Consider the following 21,103-nt stretch of genomic DNA (forward strand, 5'->3'; position numbering starts at 1 on the left):
CTCTCCTGAAACAGTGAGGCTGAAACCAAGCTTGTCTCTGAACACAATTAGGAAGAATTGGTTTTCCTGTGTGGATTATCCAGTGGGCATCAGCACCTTTGCCATCAGTGACACATATTCTAGGAATAGGAGAAATGGGAAATGGGGTGGAAGTCATAGAATCATATGGCAAAGGTAAAAACAAAGCAATTATTTGGTGGTTTCTGTGTATATATTTTGTTTAGGAGAAGGTGGCCAATTAGTTCCTGTTATTATAAAGCCATAATGTACTGGTTTTTTTCACCCTGTCGTGACTACAGGTTCTGTTTCTATAGTCTTGTTAATTTTCATTGGTGACAAAGGTGACCTTTTTATCTTTGTCCTTGCAGACCAGAATGTCAGGCTTTGGGTCTGACTGTTCTTGTGGATGCTCGTCGCTGTTCGCCCGTTCCTGCTCTCTTCAAGGCGTTCAGCACCTTGCAGGTGAGCCTCGAGCCTGGGCAGAGGAGCACTGGCTGGCTTGCTGTCGTGGCTGGATGTTGCATCTCCATCTGCTGCTTATGTCTCCATCTGCCACCTGGCTTTCAGTTGGCTTTGGGAGGTGGAGATACGCACCCAGCCCTGCTTTAGGAGGATGACCTGGACTTGCCAGACTGCAGACAAAGCAAAAAACCCAAGCGAGTCTGAGTTAGGGGAGAACACCCCTCCCCACCCCTCCAAATTTGCTTTCATCTCAGTGCTGAGGACAGCCCATACCCAAGTCTCAATGCTGTCATGAATTATCTTGCTTGGAGGTGTTGTCCCCTGCACTGAGGGGCTGTGTGGAATGTGCAGGGATTGTTGCCTGCCACGGAGAAGGGAGGGAGAGAGGCCTCTGCCTGCTGTCACGGGGTAGGGAACAGCACTGCTTGCTCTGCCAGGTGGAAAAGCATGTGCAGCTGTTGATGTGGCTGTCGGTGAATGATTAGAATCGGATGTGCTGTAACTCTATATTGCTTCAGGTCAAAGGCTTTCATATCAGTCACTTGGGAAGCCAGTGGGTTGTGTTGCCCCCCCAGATAAAAACTATCTGCTGCTCTTAGAAAGACAGGGAGATGATGGGTTGTAGTGATGACTAATTTTGTTTAAGCAGGTGTTCCTTTTAAATCACAGCTTAGGTCTCGTAGGACTCAAACTCTGCAAACTGGAACAGGGCAATGTTTCAATGAAGCTGATGTCTGTGGTTTATGTGCTTCAGAGCCACATCTGAGAGTTGAGTCTGACTCAGAGGTCTGTCCTCCTGCTTCCTGGGCTGGGTGGAGCTGTGAGCTCTATCAGCGTGCTCATTCTCTGTGGTGATGGAGTAATCTGTGCCCTGCTCAGTTCTGCAGAGGTAACAAGCAAATACATTCTCTTTTATGCTGTGCCCACATGGCAGTGGGCTTGCTAAAGCTTTTGAGCGTTTCACTGTCCATGTAAGTTGCATGGCAGTCTTAGTTGCCTGATTTGGAAATCAGTAACATGTTCTGGCTGTCTCAGTTCTCATCCAAGCATGGTAATAACGCCATTTTAACCTTAAGTTTCCCCTCTGAAAGGAGGGAGGGTGGAAGCTTTTTGCTGTGCTGTGATGGCTGTTTGGCTGTGAGCACCTCCTTATCAGGGTGGTGCTACAGTTACTTAACAGAGTTTAATGTGCTGCAAGACAGATTACTGGACCTAAGTGTGTGCTCCAGGTAACAGTGACTGATTACTCTGACTATTTACAGAGGCTGATTACTCTGCTTATGGGTTTTTGATCCTTACACTGACTTTTCTGAAGACTCTGTAAAGGAGACCTTTTCAGGTAGCTTATCATCTAGTTATGGCACAGGAGTAATCCCTGGCCTCACTAAAATCCTCAGCATTTACTCTGTAATCCCATGGCAATGTTCTCCTCTGCTCTGGAACAAGGATAGAGTAATACAGAAAACTGAGTGTAACTACAGTGAGGCAAGCTAAGTGTTCTGGAGTGCAGCAGGATTAGCTTGGCCAGTGACTGCACTGAGGTACAGACTGTATGCTACATCTCTAAGGTCACAGTGCAGATCACCTCCTTGAGGTCCTTTCTGAAATCCCTTACACATCTCAGTGTCTCTTGTCTCTGGCAGACTGTCTGTAGAGCTCATTTCTCTGCTGTCCACCACTCCCCTTATGCAGGATTTTACTTACATGGTTTCTATGAAGCCTGCTATGATAATGTGCTGGAATCTGTTTAATGTTGAAGTCCAGAACTGCTTATTCAATTCTGAGTGGCTCTTTTCCTCTTAACCCAGCAGTGGGAAGCACTGCTTCACAGTGGGGAAGCACAGATCAGATGCCCTATTGCAGAATCCCTTCCTGCTGGAGTCTGTTCAGCCTAGAGAGACTCCTGGGGAGCAAAGGTTCCTGGGTCAGGATATGTCAGCCTGAGGAAATCTTTCTTCCATTTCTCCATCTTTCCAGAATCAATGCATGATTGGAATTAAGTGCTAGTAGACAACTTTGTGTGCTTGTAGGTTAGTTTTCCCAAAAGGACTGGGAGTTTGTCAGTTGCTCTGTCCAGAACCACCTGGTAAACTGGTGGGAGCTCGTCCTCTCTGCCTTCAGGGTAGGGCCAGTTGTATTCTGCAATAATTTTTCCCCCCTCTTCTTTTTAGACTGTTGGGTGGCTGAGAAATCTTTCTGTCCCAGACAGCAGCCGGAGCAGAGGGAGTGGGGCAGAATAAAAAGCTGCTGCAGAGCTATCTCAGGAAGAAGCAGGAGGAACTCTGGCAGCTCTGTGCGGAGGTGAAGGGAAGTGCACAGTGCGTGCATGTTGCAGGAATAGATCAGGCTTGTTCCTGTGGGAAACTACATAATGATGCTTTGGAGCAAGGATTTTCGCAGGGATAAATGCTGTAATGTTTGGTTACAGGTTGTCACCAGTAAGCTCTGTGCTGTGGAGGGCGGCTCTTAAGAGGAGCTTTGCTACTCAGAAGTCCTAGACTGATCCCTTGCTCAGTGAGCAGACAGGGCATGGACAGTGGAATGTGTGCCCTGCCTTCAGTGAGCAAGTATCTGTGGGATTTCCCTCTGCCTGAGTCTTAATGAAGTGAGATTCTGTTGAATTTCCCGTATCAGTGTGAAGGTTTAATCCTGTGATCGGCTGTGTTTGTGGGTTGGGTTGGGAAGAGTCAGTTTAGTGTTTGAAAGCAGAGAAGTTCTGTGCAAACCTTTCTGTTCAAGAGATGTATTTGCATTCTCACTTAGTGCAGAAGTGCAGAGGAGCTTGGTCTCTTGTTAGAGACAGGGAACCCCTGCTACTCCATTAGAGTGGTCACTTTGAGACTGACTGAGGTGTCTGGGGACTCTCCCCTCTGCGCAAACGTTCCTGGCAGCCTGTGCTTCAGACTGTGCCAGCGTTGTTAAGTCTGGCCATGGGTTTCCATTTGGGGCAGGAAGCCAGAAAACTGGAACTTCAGTCTGAGAAACATTGGAAAAAATATCTAATTCTCTTTAAAAGGAATAATAATAAAAGGCTCTGTATTTACTCTGGTGCTTTCTGAACTCCTGTTGATGCCCCTCTATTTTATGCTGTCCAAACTGTACCTGTTTTGGGAGGTGAAGAGTTCACTTATATATGTGAAACTCTTGTTTCTTTGCTTCCATACAGTTGGTTTTGTTAGCAAAGATGGTAAGAGATTGTTCATAAAGCTGCAGGAAAGCTTCCTCAAGTGGCATCCTGCTGTTCCCAGCTCTGCTTGTCTCCTGAGATGCTCCTGGTAAACTGTTGCAGTCTTTGGATTGCTCCATCAGTGCTAGATGAGACTAACTTATCTTCAGCTGTTTAAATTAAAAAATGTGGTGGAAAGTACTTGATTTATTTGGAAATACAATTTCTTCTTGAGTTGGAAAACCTTGAACTTTTCCCTTGACAGCTTTATTTGTGAATGGTTTTTCAGTTTCTATTTTCAGGAGTAACAAACAAATCAGTGTTTTGGCTATTGTGGTAACCTCTTGTTACACCATCACTACCTTTATCCCTCACTCATATTGCACATCTCGTGACTGTTGGCATAGAAGAGGGATTGTGTAAGAAAAAAATTTGTTTAGTACCATCATCAGTCTTGAAGTTGTGTCCAGTCTTCTTCCTTTAGTACTTTCTAGCAGATAAATTCAGAGCTGGTGGTACAGCTGTAATATCTCCCCATCCTCTCTTCAGTATTTACCTAATGCAGCCTAATTATGCAATAAATCCTTTTTGGCCTTTTAATCAGTGTTCAAATAACAGTGAAAGTGTGAATAATTCACAGGATAAATTTACAGTTTGGAAACCTGTCATGGTTTTGGAAGGTGTTTCAGTTGGGATTTTTTTGCTGTCTTTAAAAGGATCATGGTTTAGGACTGGATAAGAGAAAGGCCTTTTTCCTCTGTTCTGGGATCTCTGCTGCTACTTTCACTTGCAGAATTTGGGCTCCTTGTGTTGGCCTTGTTTCTTAATTGCTGTACTGGGCCCAGTGTCAGATTAGGTCATACAGTCTCTGCTGGTCCACTTCTCTCTGTACTCTGGCTCTGCTGCTCCTGGCAGATATTTAACCCTCCTCACTGCTGGAGCTGTTTATTTAAACAAGTTTCCTTGGCCGTTGTGACCTGCTGTGTGGCAGGTTCCTTCCAGCTCGAGCAACATCAGAAAGGATTTGTTGCTTGACAATTCCTGAGATCTTTGCAGAGGCAAAGACTGCATAGGAGACATCAAAATGGGATGGCTATTGTTTAATCATGTGGCACAACAGCTTTAATGGCTCTTCTTGCTTTCCTGGTCCAGGCATCACATATGTAGGGAGTCCTGTTTCCATGGTCTGTATCTTTCTGCCATGCTTCCCTCTTTCTACTGTTGCTCTCTCTGCCTGTTTCTCACTTCCCTGTAGAATGCTTCTATAATTGGAGAGCTGCTCCTGGATCACTGAGTTAGAACTACAGCTGCCAAACATCCCTTGTATTTGGAATTTCTGTTAGTTTAACAGGAATTTCTGTTAGTAGAAACAGGATGCGAGTACTTGACTGTAAATTGGCAGTAAGTAGAGACAAGATGATGTTTTTGGCACTGGGTTGGGGGTGGAGAGGGGAAAGCCACTTCCTTTCAGTTAGGTGAAGAGACCAGGAAAAAACTTGGACACGGAACATGGTTTTTGGTTTAGTTTTTTTTAAGCTCTGTTTTGGTTTTTTTTCCCTGATTCACTTCCCTGTGCAAAAGGCAGAGCTTCTTTAGTACAGCCAACACCTGACCTTTTCCGTTGCTTCCTTAAATATTGCGGGACTAGTTGATCTGAAACAAACTACCTTAAAAACATCACCTTGGTACTTTGTAGACTGGCCTTCCCTAATTTCTGGTGACTGCCTTCCAGGCTTTGTAGATGCCTTTGAAGGATAAATTGTAACCTTGTGTATGAACCTGGTGTGGTGCATTCTCCTTAGTATCCAAGGACGATCACTGACGGACTTATGCTCTGTTCTCTTGTAGGAGATGGATCCTCAATGTATTCATGGAGTCCTGCTTCTGGTTGAAAAAGATCTGACTTTTCGGATGGAGAAGCCGCCAGCAGGACAGGTAATGGAGCCATTTATCTGGGGTTTGCTTGGCCACTCCTGATATCCTTTATTTAACTCTCCAGACAGCAAATTCCCTGTCATTGATGTATGCTCATTCTCACGTGAAATTTCCTTAGGTGTCCTCTGTGTTTTGTGGTTGTGGTCTCTACGGGTGTGGTATTTATTGGGTTGCAATGTTTCTGTGAGCTGAACAGATCCCTGTCCTGCTCTGTTTATTGCCACGCCCAGCAGTGACATTTGTGCCACAATTACGTCAGTCTGCTGGTCTGCTGGCGACTCAGAACACAGGGGGTTTGTTGGGAGCATGGATAACTGTTTGGAGGAGCCCTGCACAATTAGCTAGAGATGCTTTTCATGTTCTCCCATTAACAAGGGGGGAAATGCGTGGTCAGGAAGAGATGACATTATGCTAAATCCTGAACTCCACCTTTGAAGGTGCCTGTTGCTTTCCTGGATTTTGCATCTCCTCTGTTTCCTCTGATACCTGCTGCTGCCAGTGGCTGAGAGACTTCTGCAAGAAGGGGAAGATGAGATGGGCCTTTGTGTGAGGTTGCCTTTGTAGCTGAAATGTCTGGAAAGACTAAGAGGAGGGGGAGTTACCACAGCATCACTGAACTCCCCCACAGAATAAAACTGTCTTGGTGTTCTATAGCTGTATAAGAAATGTAGGCTCCCAGCCATGCTGTGGTGAGCAGACTTCATCTTAGTCCTCTTCCTGTGCTCCAAGACTGTTGCAAGCTACAAGAATGGACTGAAATTCTGTGCCTGCTGAAGCTCTGTAGGCTTCAGAGTAGGCCAGGAGCTGCCTTTTGGCTCCTGTGGATGAAGATGTTGTGACAGGCGTCAGGTTTGCTGTGCATGTGGTGTGGTGTCCCCAAAGGCTAAAGAATAACAAATGCTATTAGTCCATTTCCTTATTGCCCCCATGTGGAAGAGTCAGAATGGGGGCTGCAGGCATGTGCATGCAGGGAGAGCTACAGATGACATTAAACACATTGAACAAACAGAAAGAGTGTAGGAGGGAACAGAGGAAAGGCTAATAAACACATGGGCATGCAGGAGGAATTGGAAGCATCATCACAATTTTGTAAGGGGGTAGAAACTTCACACTGTGTGTGTGTGGGGGAGTTAAATGTCTGCACCTGAGTTTGTGTCTGGGCTGGCTTCCATGTACCTGCAGGAGCACTTGTTGCTCTGGAGAGTGTAGAAATGCTCTGAGGTCCTACAGACTTGCAGAAGGCAAGTTACCTGTGCCAAGCTCCAAGAAACTCTTGGAGCAAATAGCTGCTGTGATGAGTGGAGAGTTGAGGGCAGGGCAGCATCTGCTCTGTTTGACTCTTTTATAGGAAGTGAGATGGGGAAGCTGGGGGCTGGATTTAACCTCCCAGATTCTTTAAACAGATGCAAATCACAGCACAACTGTGGGAACATATGAGGGAGTTGCTCTGCTTACACCAGGAGGTGCTGGCTCTGGAGAAGGCTGGCTGCTGCCAGACTTCCATCACAGATGTTCTGCCTGGTGAGACAGCGTGTTGTGGCCTGCATTCCTTCAGGGTTTGCCCACTGAGCTGTTCAACAAGCTGCTCTAAGATTGAATTGTTGGGGTTTTTTTTCCCTTGTAGTGATTTTGCAGCTACACATTGCATGCTGTACTTCCGTGCAAGATAGATAAAGAAATAATACATTCTGCCTTTTGTTACCCTTCCCCTCTTCCTCCAGTACTCACACCCTAATGCAAGTGAGCTTTTTTTCTTTTCCTTTCTATTCCTGTGCAGTTTGAACTTCTCACCTCCATGAAATCCCTCCATAAGCACATAGACAGCTCACAGCTGCCTCTAGAACTGGATGGGACCTTCCCGTACTGCCACCAGAGCTGGCTAAGCTTCCGCAGGGTGAGTAGAATGTCTTGTGTGCTTTGGTGTCTGAGAGAAGCTATGGCATGGGAGCAGATGGGAACAACAGGAACCTGTCAACAGCTGAACCTGCAAGCATTGAAAGACAATTTTCCTGTAAATCTGTGAATGCAAATGAATCTCTGGTATCAAAAAAATGCTAATATTGTCTTCATAAGATGGGTGCACAGTGTGGTCTCTTGGCATGACTGCAGGAAATAAAGTTTTAGTTTTTTATTCATTTGCTTGAACTGCATAGTTCTTTCTGTTCTTTCTTTCCTTCAAAATATGGTCAAATCTGAAATGGAATCCTGTCTTGGGATACGCAAGTGGCTCTTGAGTTAGACAGGAGGCAGACATCTGAAACTAATCTCAGCAGAAGGTGTTAGTATCATGTTGCCGTTGGACTAATGATGAAGAACTTGAGCGTAACAAGTTAAATCTTTTTGGTTTTGGAGCAAGTTCCCGAGATCAAGCTGTTACCTCCTTGGTAATATATGCAGTCCTTGCATGAGTGAGACTTGGAAGTTCCGGATAATCAGTTCAGAATTCTTCTTCTAGGAATATCTTTTACTTGCAAGCAGCAGGGTATGTGCAGACTGCCAGAAGCCTGCAGAGGTAGCATCCATGGTACCAATACCCAGCTCTGTGTGCACTTGTGCTGTGGAGGGAGCCTGAGTGCTGTCAACCATGTGCTTGTTGAATCTTTAAAAGCTCTATTGAGTTATTTGGCACACCAAGACTAGAGAGGATTAAATCTCTGTAAGTCTGCACACAAGCTGGCTGTCTTCATGTTGAGTTTGCTGACCCTGGTGGTTGACAGAATTGTCACCTCAGCTTCCAGAGGATCCAGTGTTTTTTTGGCTCTGACCTTGCTGCACAGAGTGCTGTGTGGCACAGTGCAACACTTGAAGCAGATTAAGATGTCTCTGATAACACCACTGTGGTGCTGGTGGCAGGCTTCAGAAGATAGGCTTGGCATGTGCCAAATGTTAACTTATTTTTTCCAACTTACATCTAAAAGTACTTGTATGAGCCTGTGCTGATGTGGTAGAGGTACAGAGGCCTAATCTTGGTGCCCAGGATTGTCTTGGAGAATTTGAAGTTTATTTGGCAGTGACAAAGCAGAGAAACTTTGCAAGAAGGATTAGTTTAATGGACAGAGTTGAGAATACCTTGAGAGCCGAGGTGCTCTGTGTGTGCAGAAGGGTAATTCTTGAAGGAAGGACCATAATATCAGGCAACTTCTTGTCTTAGCATGTAAAACATTACCAAAAGGAGCTACTATGGGAATTATTCTGTATGGAATGCCTGTTTATACTGTGTGTGATAATGACCCATGTGCTCAGCTCCTTTAGCTCTGCAGCTATGTGGCAAACAGCATTTATTTCCTGTCTCAGTGATCTCACCTGCATCCTGCCTGCTAATCTGTCACTGCTGGCAGTGTTCCAGCACTCCAGGGGAGGAGGGAGTTCAATTCAGTAAAGATTCAAACAGCTGCTTTTTTGTTTTGTTTTAAACACAGTTATTTTGGAATAACTGTTTCTCCCTTCTCTTGATTTTAGTGGCTAGAGGGTGGCATCTGGCAGTATTCAGGCTTATATCATTAACTTTTCTGAAAAATAGTGCCTCACAAACCCTTATGAAACTTTTGGATTTTTTTTTTCTCCCTGCTTTCCTCCCACCCTGAAGAGCGGAAGGATTTCAAATTTGTCCATAGGTTAAAGTGCTTAATTTTTTAATGCAAGAAGAAATTATTTAAAATAGAAAAAATTCCAAGTACTTGTTTTATGTTTTGTTTCTCTGAAATTCATGCAGTGTGATTAATCTTCATGGAAAGTTACAAGAAATGCTAATAGAAGAAAGTGAGACATAAGTGGACTGTTTTTGTTTTTTTTTTTTTCTGTAAAGCATGACCCATCCAAGCCATGAGTATGCAGGTTTCTAAGGTCTGCATAGAGGCCTTGGTCTAGTGTGATGCAGCTGAAGCTTCTTACAGGCATCTGTTTGCTGATATAGTCTCAATGAATGATATAATTGAACTCTTGGATTAACATGTTTGATCCTCTCTTGATTTTTGTACTCCAAAGCTTCAGCAAGCTCAGAAAACCTTTCCTGTCAGCCGTGAGACAATAATCTCTGCCTTGGTCTTTTCTTCTTGTAGAAGCTGGAATACTTGCTACAACAATGCCAGGGTGTTTGTGCCTTCCTTCAGGGAGCCATTAATAAAGTGGAATCCACAAAATTACCAGGAAAGGCTGAGGTAAGCATGTCACTCACCTTGAATCAGGGGTGGACCTGAGACAGAAGAGAGCATGGGGCTGGATAGCTGCAGAAAAGCCGTAGCTTTGAATTTGCAAGCTGTAGTATAGCAGGGTTTCCCAGTACTAGTAGAAGCTAATCCAAATGAAGTGATAGAGGCTTCAGTGCGTTTGGAAGCTGGTTGTCTGATTCCTCAGTGTCACCCAGGAGATGTTTCTAGCTGGGCTTTTTGCTGATGGGTGCTTGCTCCAGCATTGGGGTGCATTCTCAGCGCCCCCAGAGCTCTGTAGCTGGTACAAACTTTAGTGTGCCAGGTACACAAGAACTGCCTTGGGCTATGCCACATCAGGTTGGCTTGAATGGCCTGGAATAACATTAGGTGACAGTTTAGTTCTGTGCTGTGGTTCCAGCTTTGATGCCTCCAGTAACAAGTTTGGAAGTGGGCAAGAAGGGGAAGGGACAAAGACCAAGCCCATGTGATCACAAACTTTCTATTTCTCTTCTTGAGAAGCTGCTGTATCTTGACATGGTAGGGAATTGCTGCCAGCTGTGCACTGAGGGTGCCAATAGTAAATGATGGAGGATATGGTAGTGGCCTTCCTGCACACATCTGGATATCCACAAACCCTTTATGTGCATCTTGTCCCAAGGCTTGGAGCCATGCATGTCCAGGCTCTCAGAACATTTGGAGCTAAGCATGCGTGGGAAGTGAGGCTGGAAAGCTTATTTCTTCTATGCCCACCAAATGAATGGAAAAACAATTATGGGAATTGGGTCACAGTTTTAGCCTGGTGGGGAAGGTATCAGGAGCATAAGGAGCCCTGTTTGTCACTTTGGACTTATCAGGCTGGAGAGAAGCAGCTATGGGAGCCAACCTCCCTCTTTCCTAGAGTGAGCCCAGGTGAGATGTGGTTTTGGTGTGTTTTGGTTTAGGTTCTGGTTTTTGCCCGTTCCCTCATTGCCTGTAGGTTGCGATAACTGCCCACCTCACTCTTGTGATCCCTCCAGGATGCAGCTGTGCTGCTGAGGAATTCAAGGCAGTTGATGAAGAATGTTCTTGAAGATGCAAGTTTGGTCAAGGTGCAGCAGGAGGGTGGCGCGCTCCTCGCCAGACTGGGGAAGGAGGAGTCCTGTGTCACCCTTACCCAAGACTACAGGTGAGCCCCCAGAGTGGGAGAAGAGGAGATGGGCATGAGCAAAAAGCAGGTGCTGGGAGTCTCCCTGAGGTGCCCCAGGCTGTGCAGGCTGGAGAACAGCTTTGTGTAGCAATGAATTGTGTTAAAAACAGTAAAAGTGAAAAATGTAATGAATTTTACTCTATCTTGATTGCTTCTTCCTCAGTTCAAAAACTAGTCCAGGTGGATTCACTTAGGTGGTTCAACTTCCTTTTTCAAGCCAAATCAGACTTATCTTCTGTAGTGGAGAGAGAAGTGGATATTTCAGGTACCTGTAAAACACAAGCCTTAATTGATGATAGCAGTGATGAATGTTTAGGTGCAGGCCGTTATCGTTGTGTGATTTCCTAAGGCACTCCTTGTGCAAGGGGATTTCCAAGGACCTTAGCTGGGAGGAATGCTTGCTGGCTGAGGCAGGCTCTGATCTCCTGGCACATTGGTACAGTTTGCACAAACAAACACTCACTGCCCGTTTGCAGGGTCGGTATGAGAAGCGGGGACTGAGGGAGCCCAGCTGTTTGACATCCCCAGGGCATTGCACAACTTGTGTTTGTGCTGTTGAAACACCTGAAGCCTATCAGCATGAGAAGGCCTCTATGCTATGTGCTGTGCAAACAGCAAGGTAGAAAGGCAGCCTTTGCAGCCAGGAGCTTGCAGCCCAGTGTGAGATAAGCGCTGGCATGTGGGTGCAGGTGAGGGCACGGGGGGTGGCAGGGTGGTGTGGAATAGCTCCGTGCACCCGCAGCCTTGCTCTGCTTTGACTCTGTGTTGCCATCACAAGCTGGGAGGTTTGAAGGGAGGGAATCAAGAGAAGATAACAAAGTAGTTATGGAGTATCTCAACCAAACACTGTGAAAAAAAACATTTCTCTTTTAAAATTCAGCAAGTGGATGACAGTGCAAGTTGCTGCCTGTCACTGGAAGAAGAGGATCAACATTTTGGTGCAGAGAGAGGAGCATGAGGGCAGGCTGTGTAACTGTTTCTGTTGTGGCTCCTGTCAGGAGCTCTGGCAGACTATGCAGACACAGTTCTCTTGCTGAACTGGTGAAGTAATCTTGATGCAATTTTGGATTGAATTGCTACAGTATAATCTTTTCATTCTCACATGACACGAGAAGCACAATAATGCGGGTTTTTGTGCTTTGTTTTGTTTAGGGTTTTTTATTATTATTTATTTTATTTTAAGTAGCACAGCAACTTTAGAGTCCTAGGAGAATGGGAAAATGTGCATGAGTTTTATGTTTTGTTTTGGTTTTAAGCTAAGCCTGTGTTTTTGTGCAGGGAAATGATCAACTTTGAAACCTGATCTGACAGAGCCCCTAAGGATAATTTACTGCTTTGATTACTTAAGCAAGGGCAGGAGTGGGGGATACACACAGAATTATTTGATTGTACAGTGTTTGAGTGCATGCTGAAGCTGTGTAGCATGTTCTCAGTTTAATTCAGGTTATATTCATTGTTTGCCAGCGTGAAAGGAGACTGTATGCCATGGCTCAAATGTATGTGGCTCTCTCCAGCTGAAGGAGCGTAACTGAATATAACAGGAGAAAGCTATTCTTTTCCAGACTGTGGGGTAGTTGCAGAAACTAAAATCCATGCAGTATTTTAATTTTCATCTGACTTGGGGCAGCAGACTAAAGAAGTCCACTCTTCTTTGTTTCAGGATCCCTTCAAATGGGGAAAAGAGCTCTATCAGTTTGCTAGAGAACTCTGTTTAAGGCACTGTTGGGTTTGGGTCCTCCATGGCTTTTAATTTACTCCTCCTTTTCTATCTGATGTGCAGATATTAAAGGTTCTAAGCTCTACTAATACTGTAAAGATTATGATTTTCAAAGGCAGCTTTAATGGATGTGATCAAAGCAGGATAGAGACAAAATATTGCAATTGGCCAACTAAGCTAGCATGGAGTGGCTGTTGATGTATTTAGGTCCAATATTTGATTTCCTACTGGTGATGTGTGAAAATGGAACAGAACTGCCTTTGTGTGTGCACTCAGCAGGGCTTGTGGTACTGCTGCTGTGAACTTTGAATTGTAAAATCTTGATCAATGCTTAGCAGCCTAATTCCACACCCATTCTCCCAATACTTGAAATAAATTATTTACAAAAGCAAGTCAAATGGCTTTACTCTTCTAAGTCACCTTTGGCTCTTTTGTCTATCACATGTCCCATTGTTGTTTTTTTTTTTGTCTCGTGTGGTACAAAAGTCTGATAAAATAGAGTCATGACTGCCAGGATTTCTTAGTCATAAACTGAGGCCAGTTGTGAACAGGTGACTGTCTGAATGTGCATGAATTACATATAAATAGAGAAGATAGTTTAAAGAGCAGTTTTCTGGACTTTTGGCTGCACTTAATTAAAATATGCCAACTACAAGTGGAGAACTTAAGTTAAAATTGTGATTTTTTTTTTTTTTTTTTTTTAAGAATAGCGATGACAAGCCCATCTGCACCTTCACCTTGGGATAAACCAGGCAAGGGATTGACTGGGGGTTTTTTTCAGGCAATATATTTTTCTAGCTGTCACAGATGTCTTTCTTGCTATTTTGTGGTTTCATGTGGAAAAAGAACACCAGGAGCTGGTAAGAATAGAGATGGATGAGCCCTTCTGAAAATGCCTGACCACAAGTTGGAGATAATAAGTTAAAACAGGCAAGGAAGCAGGCATGTAAGTACAGTCAGATGTTATCTGCCAAATACCTTTCAAGAGCACATGGCAAACAAGAATTGTTTTAGTCTTTCTTTAGTAATGAAACTCTTCTCGTAGGATTGGTTGTGGAACCCTCTCTGCTCGCTCTGCCCTCCTGGAGAGCACAGATGCCCTTTGGAGTGTTTTGTGGCACAGCGCAGTGGAATCTCATTGCTGCTCAGGTCTGACCTGGGATTTGTGAGGCTTTGCTAAGCCAGTGCCACAGGTTCTTTCCTGCAAAAAGTTGAACTCATTCCATCAGAGATTTGGGCATGCAGGAGGGATGTGTTGTGCCCCATCCATTTTTGTCTCTAACAGGTGATTCAAGAGCTTCTGGGAGTCTTCCCTGGATGGTCTCATCCTGAGATGCTGTAGCACCACAGCAGTGGTGACCAGTAACTACTCCCATTGTGAGCTGAGCAGGAGTCTTTCTACTCTTTTCTCCGCCAAGTACCTCTGCAAAAGATGACGTTGCCCAGCCAGCTGCTTATCCACAAAAGGAAAGACAGTCTTCTCCAAGCAGGCTGTCTGGAGCTCTGCCTTTTCCCAGCTTAGGAAGGAGGAGCTCAGTTACCAGAATATACATCCTGCAGGCAGCTCATGGCAGGGAGTTGGATTAGGGGCTGTGGTGTGCTCAGCTGATCCCTCTGAGATCTCCCACCTCCAGCAAGACCAGGCTGAGTTTGGCCTGGAGTTGGTGTGGGTGTGGCAGTCATGAGCCAGTGTACCTTTGTGGCGCCTCTTTAAGTGCTGTAATGGTAGGGCTGGCCACCCAGAGGTGCCAAGGGACTGCTGGAGGTGGCATTGCCACTTGCGCAGTGTTGGTGAATTTAAAGCCAGCACATTTGCCTTCACATCATCCTCTGTACTGAAGGCTCAGTGCTTCTCCAGGTCTGTTAGCTGAACCCTTTGAGATTTTGCTGTCCCAGTCTTTCTGGGGATTAAAATGCAGAGCTGTTAGCCTAGCTGAAGTTCCTCTTGGTAAGTATGGCCACATGGCCACATGACACAGAGACCTCCATCACTTCAATGCTGTTAATACTTATTTTTGCACTTTCAAAGAGGAATTTTTTAATAACCAGAATTGCTTTAATGAGGTACATAGAGTTGGTTAGCAGGTGTAGCATTGGCTTCTGGCTATCTAGTGTAGTGATCAACTAACCTGTAGCTTGCAGGCAACTCACTGAGCCAGCTGTGAAAAGTGGACTAATGTATTGCTGCTTCTGTAGTGGATGTCAAAAACTTACAGTTTGTGATGGCGATGTCAGAGAAGCTGCCAGAAGCCAGGCAGCAGCGGTGGGAGCTCTTGCTGAAGTGAGGGTGTGATGTGAGGCTGGGCAGCAAGGCCAGGATCCTTTTAACCTGGTCTTTAGCCAGGTGTTTTTCACTGTTGTTCTCATTATTGCTACTCTTCCAGCATAGCCAAGAGCTGGAAACGTGTGCCTAGACAAGTGCCGAGTGAATGCCTTTCATCCTGCAGATGTGTTGTGAGTCACGAGTAAAGAGGGTATAGCCATTTTATATGAATATATAGATGGTTTATACTAGTTTAACCAGAATGCACCTGCCTGGCTCTGTGTTCTCACCGTGGCACGGGAGTGGGATGGTGTAATTCTCTGCATGGTGATGGGCAGGATAGTTCCAAGGCTAGAGGTGAGAGCTGAAAGGAGAAAAACCTCAGATGGTGAAGGAATGATCGTGTTGAGTGTTTGGCTCTGTGCACTAGGGAACCAGAATAAGCTTAATCTCTTCCCCCAAGCTCCTCATCTGAAAAGAATCTGTGCTTACAAGCTGTGAATAAGCAGGTTATAAATAGATGGAGGAGTGAATTCTCCTTTGTTTGCAGAAGGCAGTATAGTTAGTCTCTGTATTTTGAGGGTGGAGCGGCTAGAGCCAAGAGCTGGTTTTGTGAGCTGGCTATTTTTAGTGTGGCTTGGTGATCTAGTTGGAAGCCCTGGGTGGGGACCTGAGCTGAGCAGAGGGAATGGACAGTACAGAGCAGACTTCCTGAGCTGCCAGGTTCCTGGTGCTGGACCTGACTCAATTACAGTGACAGAGGGGATGATCTTACAGCTGCAAGCCTCTATAGTTCATGTGCTGGCTTCCACACACTCTGCTCAGACTCTGGGTCTGCTTGAAGCTGTGGCTAGTTAACAATGAGGTGGGCTGTAGCTGGGTGGTGCTGCAGACCTCTTGTTTATGGATTTTCAGCAGGGCTCTTGCTAGTAGCAACTCCTGGGATGTTAGAAGGCCTGCATGTGCCATTCTGCAAAGTGGTGTATGAGCTCCCTGTGGTGGAAGTAAACCTGGATTATGAACAGGCTCTCTGCCCCTGCCAAGGGACCGCACAGCACTGTCTGAAGCTTGGGTCAGAGTCAGACTAAGCTGATCATCCAAAATGTGGAGCAAGTTGGGAGCAAGGGTAGTGGGGAGATAGGTGTCTGGTATGTAAGTCCAAAATTTAGCAGACTGAGACGGCTGGACTTGTTGGTTTGTGAGGTACACTGTCAAACTGACAGCTGCCGCCATAGGCTGGTGGTCATAGCCAGGCAACTTCCACTGAGAAATCCTTCCTGGAGGCATTATTGTCTTCTGCCATTATTGTCTTCTGCTATCCCCTTTCTGCTTTAGAGATATGTGTTGCTGTGGCTCTGTGTGTTTCTGCATGCTTCGGAAGATGCTAATGCTTGTGTCCCTCTCTCTGGTGGCACTTGAGCTAGTGCCTGCTCACCTTCATTCCTGTCTGGGAGCTTTGGGAGCCTCTCATGCTACCGCTTGCCACAGTGCACCCTCCTAACGTGATCTGCGAGAGGCACCTTTCATTGCAGGGTGCTTTCTGTGTTCCTCCTGTGGACCTAATCCTAAAACCTCGGGACAAGATGTATACTCAGTATACCTTTGAAGCCAGATGAAAAAGTGTGCTTAAGTTCTGACCTCAAAGGCTGCCACAAGAGGCCTCTACACTGTTGCTGGTGACACAGAAGGTGCTGACCTGCACTAAGCCTTTGGCCGAGCATGGGTGGCAGTGCTCTTCCCGGGCCTTATTTGTTTGTGTCAGGTGGAGGGAGGAGCACAGGGCGACATTTCTACCCAAACACACACTGTGCTACTTGGTATTCATTTTGGTTACAGTCTAACCTGTTCCCTCTGTTGGCGTGGTGGTTTTAGCCTGGTAAAAAGCACTTAGGCTCACATTAAACAAATCTCGCTGCTCCGCACATAAAGGAGAGTGGAGCTGGGGCTGTTGTCATTCTGAGTGCATGAAGTGCTGTGAGACGTCAATTGTGGCATTTGCAGAGAGCTAAAAGATTGCAGAGTTCTGTCTAGGTAAGTTTTCATTGTCCTCTTGGGCTTTTTATAGATGATTCCCCTCTGCTCCCTTTCTGTTTTTCATTTTCTGCTTATGTTCTAAATCTTCTTGGATTCAGTGAGAATTTACCCAGAAGACTCCAGTTTTGCTTGTTTTTGTTTGCAATGCTTGTCATGCCAACAGGGCATTAGGTAATTAATGACACACTGTGTTTTATCTGTTTAAAAATAATATGGAAAAAAATTGCAAAAAGTTTCCAGTATAGGATGTTAGCTGAACTGCCTGACATTCCTGCCTTAGCCCAGGCTATCCCACAAGCACCATTTTTTATATGACTGTGTTGGGATAGATACTTCTGTTGCTGGGCTGGTTAATAGCACAGTCCCTATATGGATCATAGCCCTAGAAGTGGGCAAAAGGATGTATCAGTGAAATAGGGATATGGCTTTAAATGACAATGGGTATGTGTTTGAGCAGGACATCTTGAAAGCCTGGTGGTCTCAGCTTCAGGAACACAGCTCCTAGACTGGTGCATTTGAGCAGGATATAAAGTATAAACATCAGCAGGTTAATGTACGTTAGACAAGGTTTGGAGGTAGAAATTGTTTACAGCTGGTGGAAAACCACATCTTGAGGCTCAAGGTTCCCAGAATGATGTTTGGGAATCCTGTCCAAGGCTCCACTGCGCTGGGAACTTTCCCCATAAGAAGGCTACTTGTTGGTTTAGGATTTATTATAATGTTGTTTTTTTTCCAGTCAGTTTTATGGATCTTACTGGGATTTTAAATCAACCAGAGTCTGAACACAGTTTTATTGTAACTGAATGCAAGCCAGGCAGAAGAAAGAAACAAAGGTCACATCTTGGGACTGTGCTTGGGCACTTGCTTAACTGTGTGCATTGATGCCTTGGCTTTTAAAGGGATTTCTGAGTGTATTTCTGGTAAAAACACATTTCAACGAACTGAGCTCCAGAAGAGAATTCTCTTGGCAGTTGTGGTCTCCAGTGCGTTGTATTAATTGGATGTTTTTTAATTGATGGCTCCCAGGTCAGGTAACCTAGTGAGGAGGGATTCAGCCAGGTCTGTGGTCTCAGCTAGATCCACTGGTCTCATCCTCAGTGGGAGCAGGCATCCCACAGGCAACTGCAGATCTGGTGTTTGATCTCTGTGCCTTTGTAAGGACACTTCAGGGTTCTAAAAAATGTACCCACTTCCTCAGATACTTCAGTCAGGGAATTGAAACCACCATAGCTATTTGTGTGCTGCAGAGAATAATTATTCATATTTATTTAGCTGTATCTGCTTTAGCTTCACCATGGCTAGTTTGAATTTTATCCTCAGCTGCATGTGAAGCTCTCAGCTTAGAGAGCAGGACTGTGCATTGGAGGTTGACCTCCTTTTATGGGATCATTGTAAATATGACACTTACGTAGGTTGCTACCATAATGCAGTAATGACCAAGAATGACATTTCTCATCCTGCAAAACATCCCTCAGGCACACAGCACTGTCCCTGCAGACCTGGAAGGATTTCTTCCAGCAGCATTGCTGAGGATGTTTTAAGTGATTTGTAGCCAAGGTATCAGCACACATAATCTGGGTGATGTCCTTGGGCTAATCCATCCTTTAAACCTCCTAATTTTCAGATCCTTTTCATTTTATGCTAAAACCTGTATGGACATCCACAAGGGAAGTTCAGCACCAAGAGAGTGGAAGACAAGATGAGGCTAATGTTGTAACATCTGACTGTATTTCTTCTAAATTACAGAACAAATCAGATTCAGGGTATATGATTTTCCCAGGACAACTTAGCTGCCCTATACTTGCCCAAACCCCATCAAATACGTTACCAACATGTTGTATTTCCTTCCATCCATGAATTTTTGCCATTTTAAAATCGGCCAAGGCTATTCAGGGGATGAACTCTTGATTTCAGCCCTTTTGTTAGATCTGCTGTTCTTGCTGTTTGTCAAAGCAGTTCTTGAGGGGGCAGACAGGAAGGTGCAGAATAGTGATGGTTCTGCTGCTCCCTTCCCTGTTTGCATCCCACTGACATTGGCAGGCATGGCGCAGGCAGCACCTGCTTTTGTGACTCTGCTGGAAGCTTCTTCTGTGGCCATCTATTTTTTGAAAACAAAACAGGTATTTTTCTTTGAAAACTAAAGTGTAACTCTCCAAGGCTGGCTTTTTTTGAAGAATGGATTCAGACAGAAATGGTCTTTCTAAATTATAGGTTTAAAATTACCCTGCCATTATACAACAGCTTGGCACTTCTCCAGAAAGCTGAAGACGTTTGGAACCTTTTCCACTGAAATGATAATTGCCCAATGAAAACAGGATTTGGGGAAACATAAACTGACATCAAGCTACTCCTTTTTGCTATAAATTATATTGACTCTGCACTATTGCAAAATTGCTTTTGATGATTTGACCATGGAAGAATGTAGTGAAAGACTCTTAATACCACACTCCCATTTGCAGGGAAATTGCATTGCATCCACACAAATCTGAGCTGAGATGAGACTTTCCACTGACTTTGAACAACGCTGCCTTTCGTGCTCAGAGTTGCAGAGGCCACTATTAAAATATCTTGAAAGTCCTTGACAGCCAGCTGTTTTCTTTGTGTGCCAGCATGGAAGTCGCTTTTTTCTTCAACCAAATTTTCAATATTTGGTTTGTTTACTCCAAGCTGCTGTGACATTACTGAAGGACAGGAATTAAAAACTTCTCAGTCTGAAGGTGAGATAGAAATAGATATTTGTGTGAAGTATAATTTTCCCCATAAAATTCCCTGTTTCAGGATATTGTGGAGTTTACTAGTGTACTGGAAATCATTTAGGAAGTTTTTAAGATCTAGATCAGCAAATGTGTATTTGTGTGTGTACATAGATAAACAGATCTACAGAGGTTTGGGGGAACAGGCTTAATGCCCAGTGGATCCTCTCTGTGAGCACTGAAGTGCCCAAGTGAATCAGAAAAACAAACTTTCCCATGGACTGTGAGTGTTTTCTTTGTTGGGCTCAGTTTGCCTACCTACTTTATACTGCAGCATGGAAAGGCTTATATTTTCCTCTGTGTAAGAGAGTAAGAGATGGATGTTAGTCAGAGAGCCTGTCCAGCTGGTAAAAGTGAACTGTCAGTGGCTGACAACGTATGAATGGAGTTACCTTGGAGATGCAACAGAAGACCAACAACTAGACATTGAGGTTTAATGAATGCCTGCCAAGCGAGGCAGAACGTGTGAAAACAGCGTAGCTGGTCCTTGAAACAAAGAGCTGAGGTGCTGGGATGCTAGAGGAACTCATAGAGGAGCAGGAATGGTGTAAGGCCACACCTGAAGTTGCCTGGGACTCTGAGCCCAGAAGAGCTGTTTGGAAACATTTTTTCTGTGCGTGTTGTTTGCAGTCGCTCAGGAAACCATTGGCAGGACCGTGAGAAGGGGTAGTCTTAGAGTGTTGAATTGTGGCTGATAAGGGCATTGATAGCCTGCTGCAAGCATTCACAGAGGGAAAAAAGTCCTTTAAATGACAAGAGTAAGGGATTTTGGCTTATATATCCCCAAACAGCCCAAATTACTGATAAGATTCAATTTCCAGCCTTCTTCTGAACTGAGTTCTCTGTCTAGTCCCTGCTTATAGCAGGACCTTCCAAATGCATCTTAGACTTTAGGTAAGTTTGAGATGCTTGTGGATCAGTAAAGCAAAGGTTTTCTGTGTGTGTCTTCAGTAACTGGATGTCATTTTTAGTACCACTGAATCAGCTGAGACAGGAGGAGGATGACTGATTTGCATATATATGTAGCTTCTGTATATCTGTAGCTGCCACATTATTTACTGAGACATGTATTTTATGATTACATCCAATGGGGCAAAGGGCTCACTTCTAAACTGGAGCTCCCTTCCACCTTCTGAAAATGTCCATAAAGGCTTGGATTGAGATCTTCAGCAGCAGGATAACTCCTGTGGAAGGAATGGGTGGGGCCAGAAGTGTTGTTTGGGGTGGATTTTTCTCAATCCTTTAGTTGGATACCAAGAAGTTCACTCAAGCTCCTTCTCCTGAAATGGGTTCCTCGGGCTGTGGTTGGTGGGCCAGCAGTAGTACTTTATTGCTGTAGTTCTGGACCTAACTTTGCCTGAAGGGGTTTGCTGGCCATAAGGCCAGCACTGGTCTCAGGTGGTCTCCAAGAGACTGGTCTTTTCCCCAGTGGCTCAGTG

General features: G+C 44.9%; 1 protein-coding gene across 5 annotated transcripts in view; it reads left to right on the forward strand.

The window, feature by feature from the left end:
* Positions 1–21,103, forward strand: part of PLEKHG4 (pleckstrin homology and RhoGEF domain containing G4) — an 86,028-nt gene that overhangs the window by 32,784 nt on the left and 32,141 nt on the right. For all 5 annotated transcript variants that reach the window (XR_005258244.1, XM_038147908.1, XM_038147912.1 and 2 more), the window contains exons 6-10: positions 369–462; positions 5,477–5,563; positions 7,341–7,457; positions 9,622–9,720; positions 10,728–10,876. Coding sequence is in view for 4 of the 5 variants with exons in the window: in XM_038147908.1 (XP_038003836.1) it covers positions 369–462; positions 5,477–5,563; positions 7,341–7,457; positions 9,622–9,720; positions 10,728–10,876 (546 nt within the window). In the remaining variant the exon portion in view is untranslated. The remainder of the gene's footprint in view (positions 1–368; positions 463–5,476; positions 5,564–7,340; positions 7,458–9,621; positions 9,721–10,727; positions 10,877–21,103) is intronic.

Source organism: Motacilla alba, chromosome 11, assembly GCF_015832195.1.
Source record: "Motacilla alba alba isolate MOTALB_02 chromosome 11, Motacilla_alba_V1.0_pri, whole genome shotgun sequence".
NCBI classification, from domain to species: Eukaryota; Metazoa; Chordata; class Aves; order Passeriformes; family Motacillidae; genus Motacilla; species Motacilla alba.